The sequence below is a fragment of the Podarcis bocagei genome (assembly GCF_964188305.1).
Source record: "Podarcis bocagei genome assembly, chromosome: 13".
NCBI classification, from domain to species: domain Eukaryota; kingdom Metazoa; phylum Chordata; class Lepidosauria; order Squamata; family Lacertidae; genus Podarcis; species Podarcis bocagei.
The window spans coordinates 56,032,976-56,039,665 of record NC_138138.1 but is presented as its reverse complement, the minus strand read 5'-3'; the positions used below and the strand labels follow the sequence as shown (position 1 = coordinate 56,039,665).

The window sequence follows — 6,690 nt, the reverse complement described above, 5'->3', positions numbered from 1 at the left end:
GATTTTTCCGGCAACACAAGGAAGCAAGGCTCTAGGATTCTGCCCGAGCCTCATACCTCCTTCCCCAAGCCCAGGAAGGTCCCAGGGCAGCTACAGAATTAGGTAAAGGTAAAGGGACCCCTTACCATTAGGTCCAGTCGTGGCCGACTCTGGGGTTGCGGCACTCATCTCGCTTTACTGGCCGAGGGAGACGGCATACAGCTTCCGGGTCATGTGGCCAGCATGACTGAGCCGCTTCTGGCGAACCAGAGCAGCGCACGGAAACGCCGTTTACCTTCCCGCCGGAGGAGTACCTATTTATCTACTTGCACTTTGACGTGTTTTCAAACTGCTAGGTTGGCAGGAGCAGGGACTGAGCAACGGGAGCTCACCCTGTCGCGGGGATTTGAGAAAATAACAGAGGCCAAACAGTGATTCTGTGAAGCCAGTTATCCCACCTTGGTAGCTCATGGGGTATGTTAGCACACCCCTGCTTACTGTATTTTTCGCACCATAAGACGCACCTAGTTTTTAGAGGAAAACAAGAAAGAAAAAATTCTGAAGGAAACAGTGGAGGTATGATTTTTGTGGTTCATGCTGTGGCCACAGACATGTGATCTGATGGTGAGTTTGGGGTGACCCAATGCAAAAATCCTGAGGATCCATGTGGATCCATGCTTTGTAACCACGTTTTTGCGCCATTGCGGCCCCACGAAACAGGGGGTGCGTGGTTTTTTTGGTGCAGGCTGTAGCCATGGACATGCCATGTGATCTGATGGTGAATTTGGGGTGACCCAATGCAAAAATCCTGAGGATCCATGGGCATTTACCTCCCTCCTCCCAGGCAGCCTCTGCTAGTGTCCCTTATCTCTCTCCTGATCCCACCGATCAGCTGTTTCCTTTCAACACCCCCTTCCCTCTTGTTTGCCTTAGTGTCTTTTCCTTAGGCTGGAGCAGTTTTTTTGCTCCTCCTTTTCTTCTAATTTCTCTCATTGCTTTAGTCTTCCTGTTTTCCCCCTTTGCAAGTATGCTGTCTTTACCTCCCCCCTCCCAGGCAGCCTCCTTTATCTCTAGCATCCCTTATCTCTCTCCCCGATCGGCAAGCGATCAGTGGCTCTGTTTCAACACCTACTTCCCTCTTTCAAAAAAAGAGCATGATCTGCTTTTTGCCCCTGGGCAATTCGGCTCCAGGGACCATACAATCGCTCCATAAGACGCATGGACATTTCTCCTTACTTTTTAGGAAGAAAAAAGTGCGTCTTATGGAGTGAAAAATACGGTAAATATTTATTGAGATTTATGGGACAAATAGAGTTCAAGGAAATGTGGGAACAGGAGAGATCAAACAGGCACATCATGTAAGTGAGACTCAGTTGGATCCAGTCTTCTTTCTCACCTGCCTGCCCTCTCTGCCCTGGGCAGGTTTGCCAGCGAGCCACCCTTCTTCCTCTCCCTGTGCCAGGCGCTGCCCCTGGTCTCAACCACCGAGTAGGAATGAGCGGAGGCAAACCCAAGCAGCGGCTGGTGACTCAAAACCTACTTCACCCACAAAGGATGTATGTGAATTGCATTGACCATCATGGAAGGAGGCCATGGGATATAATACTTTATTAATGCATCCCTGGGACACGGGTGGCGCTGTGGGTTAAACCACAGAGCCTAGGACTTGCCGATCAGAAGGTTGGCGGTTCGAATCCCCGCGACGGGGTGAGCTCCCGTTGCTCGGTCCCAGCTCCTGCCAACCTAGCAGTTTGAAAGCACCTCAAAGTGCAATTAGATAAATAGGTACCACTCCGGCGGGAAGGTAAATGGCGTTTCCGTGCGCTGCTCTGGTTCGCCAGAAGCGGCTTAGTCCTGCTGGCCACATGACCCGGAAGCTGTACGCCGGCTCCCTCGGCGAGATGAGCGCCGCAACCCCAGAGTCGGCCACGACTGGACCTAATGGTCAGGGGTCCCTTTACCTTTACTGCATCCCCAAGTCTGCTTGGAAGGAACCAAGGCAGCTGGGGTCAAAAGCATCTGGAGCCATCCCAGGGTGCTGCCTGAGGCTGATGGGAAACGTAGTCCTGGCACGCTCCACATTGGGTGTGCTATCCAAACATCACCACCGTCATAAAATAAAAATAATTTATTTATACCACGCCCATCTGACTGGGTTTTCCAGGACACTCTGGGTGGCTTCCAACAGGATATTAAAAACACAATAAAACATCAGACATTAAAAACTTCCCTAAACAGGGTTGCCTTCAGATGTCTTCTAAAGGTCAGAGAGTTGTTTATTTCCTTGACATCTGATGGGAGGGTGTTCCACAGGGCGGGCGCCACCACCACCTAATTCCCTGTAACCTCACTTCTTGCAATGAGGGAAGCGCCAGAAGGCCCTCGGAGCTGGACCTCCGTGTCCGGGCAGAACGATGGGGGGTGGAGACGCTTCTTCAGGTATACTGGACTGAGGCCGTTTAGGGCTTTCAAGGTCAGAACCAACAATTTGAATTGTGCTTGGAAACGTGCTGGGAGCCAATGTAGGTCTTTCAAGACTGGTGTTATGTGGTCTCGGCAGCCGCTCCCAGTCCCCAGTCTAGCTGCCGCATTCTGGATTAGTTGTAGTTTCCGGGTCACCTTCAAAGGTAGCCCCACGTAGAGCGCATTGCAGTAGTCCAAGCGGGAGATAACCAGAACATGCACCACTCTGGCGAGACAGTCTGCGGGCAGGGAGGGTCTCATCCTGCGTACCAGATGGAACTGGTAGACAGCTGCCCTGGACACAGAACTGACCTACACCTCCATGGACAGCGGTGAGTCCAGAATGACTCCCAGGCTGCGCACCTGGTCCTTCAGGGGCACAGTTGCCCCATTCAGACAAGCCTGTTGGACAAGGCCAGGGGTCCATTTTGCCAAGCTACCTGGTAGTCACAGTGGCCAGCCAGTTGCCCCAGTGGGAGACCCACAGGGAGAATCCGAGCCGAAGAGCCCCTCTCTCATTGCTGCCTCCGACTGTGGAGCTGGATCAGAGCCATTCTGACTAACAGCCACCCAGAGCTTGATTTTCCACGGTCCTTGAGACTAAAAGCTTGTCGGGGGATTGGACGTGGGCACTGCAGCCACTCCCCACGGATTCATGGTTTGCACTGCGTCCTCCCGTCTTCCACATTTACGATAACCGGTCAGTGCCAGGCGTGTGACTCGCTTTCGGCTCTCTCCCAAGGCATTATGAGCGAATGGCTCCCAGCCAGCTCCTGACACGAGTAAGTAACCAAACACACCCCTGTGTTGCAAAGAGAACGTCAGCAATGTCTAGGCAACACGACGACCATGTACATATGCAAGAAACGATCTTTTATAGAATTCCTTCAAACCATAATAAGTCCAAAATGAAATCTTTAATCTTCGTCAGCGTGGTGTAGTGACTACATTATTACCTGAGCACTGTTCCACAGCGTTTGACATTTTCATTTACATACATTCATTCAAAAGAAGATGGGTTTATGAAGCAATTCTATATTCTCCCACCACGCTGACAAGAATTCTACGAAACAGTGGTCTATATCCGGAATCACTGTTCAGTGTTACACATCATATTTGCTGAATACACAAAGCTTCACAGCTTGTCTGTCACAAAGTCTGGTACCTCGCTTCATTTAAAGATTTTCAGAGACTCTGAGGCTAAAGATTTCATGAGAAGAGAAGACTCTCTGGAAAAGACCCTGATGTTGGGAAAGATGGAGGGCTGAAGGAGAAGGGGACGACGGAGGACGAGATGGTGGGACAGTGTTCTCGAAGCTACCAGCATGAGTTTGACCCAACTGCGGGAGGCAGTGGAAGACAGGAGGGCCTGGCGTGCTCTGGTCCAGGGGGTCACGAAGAGGCGGACACGACTAAACAACAACACATGGTCATCGTGTTGCCTAGACATTGCTGACGCTCCTGACACGAGAAACCCCTGCAGCTGTTGGTTTGGAGAACGACACCTCCTTTCTCAAATCATACAGGACATCCTTTTGCCCTGAACTGGGGGAAGCAGAGGTTGTAGAAGGAGCCCGCTTCAAAGTGGGCAAGCTCCCTCCAATGGACCCATCGCTTTGCCTGCAGCTCTTCCCTTGTCACAGACCCTGCCCGGCCATAGTAGTGAGGGTCAAGGACCAGGAGGTGGTGGCGCCCTTCCGGGCCGGAGCAGACCCCCAGCAGCCCCTTGGAAGAGTTGTCCCTGTCGCCCCCCATCATGACGGGCCCCCCGCCTCCCTGGAAATGGGCATGCAGAGCCTCCAGCTCCCTTTCCAGCTCCCGCCCATGGGGAATGTGGACCACCTTGCCCGGTATGCTGTAAAAGTGGTCCAGGCACAAGGCTGCTTCTACGGTGCCAATCCAGTCCCGGGAGCCGGCAAAGGAGGCGGGTTTGTCTCCTATCTCCACCAGAGCCTTTTGGATCTCCTGCAGGGAAGGGACCGGGCGGGGAAGGGTTTTTCCGACACCCGGCGGCAGCCAAGAACACACGGTCTGGAGGGTGCGGTACCCGCAGCCCCAGCCACGGTCGTCCACACCGTCACAGCCGTAGTGGTAGTAGCGGTAGGAGCCGGAGACGAGGGCCAGGCGGTGAGGAGGAGGGTCCGGGAGAGGCAGCCCCAGGTGGACGTCAGAGAGTAAGGGCATCCTCTGCAGGAGATCCGGGCCTGCGGGGGGCAAAGAGAGAAGGAATCATTATTCATTATAATTATTTTTGGTTGGTTAGACCGCGTGGACTGCAAGAAGATCCAACCTCTCCATTCTGGAGGAAATCAGCCCTGAGTGCTCACTGGAAGGACAGATCCTGAAGCTGAGGCTCCAAGACTTTGGCCACCTCATGAGAAGAGAAGACTCTTTGGGAAAGACCCTGATGTTGGGAAAGATGGAGGGCACAAGGAGAAGGGGACGGCGGAGGACGAGATGGTGGGACAGTGTTCTCAAAGCTACCAGCATGAGTTTGACCAAACTGCGGGAGGCAGTGGAAGACAGGAGTGCCTGGCGTGCTCTGGTCCAGGGGGTCATGAAGAGGCGGACACCACTAAACGACTCAACAACAATAACAGACCGTGGTGCTGGCAGTGCCAAGGCTGCAGGTTCGATCCCCGTAAGGGGCAGCTACACGTATTCCTGAATTGCAGGGGGTTGCATTAATGAACCTCAGGGTCTCTTCCAAATCTATGATTCCATCATTCTCCCGGCCTACCGCACAAGGTTGTTGTGGAATTCAGTGAGGAAGCACCTTGGGGGGAAAGGTGGACTATCAGTCTAATAATGTTTTAATGTTGCATTTTAATCTTGTTTTCTATGTTGTATTTTAATCAACTTGTTTTTATTAATGGTTGTTAGCTGCCCTGAGCCCGGTCTTGGCTGAGGAGGGCAGGGTATAAAGAAAATTTATTATTATTATTAATACTAAAATAAATAAAGGACTCTTTCCATGAGCAAAGCAATTATAATATGTGTTCAAATATGTTTGTGCTCAAACTCAATAACACTGAAAAAGAGCTAACCAGCTCCTTGGCGTAAGGCCAAGCGGAAATCTCTCCCTTGTCTGACCAGGGTTCTTGCAAACCTGAATGGCACCTTCGCACTCCATGCAATTTTGATTCCAGCATTGCACATTTGCTCCTGCCTTGCAGCGGGTTGGGACAGAATGGTTTATAGGGCTGTCCATCGCTGGTTTTTTTGAAGGGAGAGTAATTCTGTCCTCGACCAAATGTCACCTCCAGTGGATCCCTCTCCCCAGGTACAGGCTGCAGCAACCTGCCACCCCTCCCTCGTTTATGGGCGGGGTATAAATAAATTATTATATATAATAGAGACTTGACGTTTTCATCCCCCCCAAAAGTTTTTGATTTGAATTTCCATTGAAATGAGGCTGTAGTTTAATATTTTAATGTTGTATTTTAATCTTGTTTTTAAGTTGTATTTCAATCAGTTTGTTTTTATACCGGGTGTTAGCCGCCCTGAGCCCGGTCTTGGCTGGAGAGGGCGGAGTATAAATAAAAAAAATTATTATTATTATTAGTATAATTAGACTCACCCTCCAGAAAAACCAGCTTTCCTTGGTCTCTAGTCCTCCATTACCATAGAGACGGGGCCTGCAAATCCTTTCTATCCAACTCCTAGAGCGGCCCCTCCCTCTTCCCGTATTTATGCTATAAAGACCAACAGAGGGGAATTGATGCACTCTATGATGAAGGCGGGGAAGCGGGCAAAGGGTGAGGACGCAACGGAACATCCGCTTCCGGAAATCTCCTGCCCGACTTCGAAGGCGTGGCGGCCATCTTAGGTAAGGTTACGGGGAAATTCCGGCCGCTCTTCCGCAGTAATATGGCGGGCATCCGGAAGTGAGGTAAGGATAAACTTCCGGCTAACTCCCCCAAAGGAAAGAGGGCGGTGGAAATGATATTTAAATTTTAATACCACCCTTCCTATAGAAAAGCTTAAAATTCCGAAGCCAACACGTAATTGGTCATTGGGGGTAAGCGGTAAGCTGCCATTGGCCCGGTTGCTCTGGATGGGTGCCGCTCTAGGCGTTGGCATCTCCATGATGAAACGCCCTCTGTGCGTTGCACCCACGAGATAGGAAAAGGGTAGAGGCGCCATTCAAGTGTTAAAAGGCGGGAACCCATTGGCTTCCTCGTTTTCTTTAGAGAATGGAGAAACCCAATATTTTATTATATCCGAGACTTTATATCCAAACAACAA

The 6,690-nt window shown here is 51.0% G+C and overlaps 1 protein-coding gene across 1 annotated transcript; it reads right to left on the bottom strand.

Annotated features, from left to right (window-relative positions):
* Positions 1 to 3,153: 3,153 nt before the first annotated feature.
* Positions 3,154 to 6,052, bottom strand: UFSP1 (UFM1 specific peptidase 1). The gene is made up of 2 exons (XM_081168209.1): positions 6,023 to 6,052; positions 3,154 to 4,646 (listed from the first exon to the last, which is right to left on the bottom strand). Exon 2 carries the CDS (start codon positions 4,624 to 4,626, stop codon positions 3,961 to 3,963), a length of 666 nt encoding a protein of 221 aa, XP_081024335.1. The 5' UTR covers positions 4,627 to 4,646; positions 6,023 to 6,052; the 3' UTR covers positions 3,154 to 3,960.
* Positions 6,053 to 6,690: the final 638 nt, after the last annotated feature.

What these genes read in the sequence shown, in the direction of transcription:
- UFSP1 (XM_081168209.1), bottom strand. Translation starts at nt 4,626, where the DNA reads ATGCCCTTACTCTCTGACGTCCACCTGGGGCTGCCTCTCCCGGACCCT.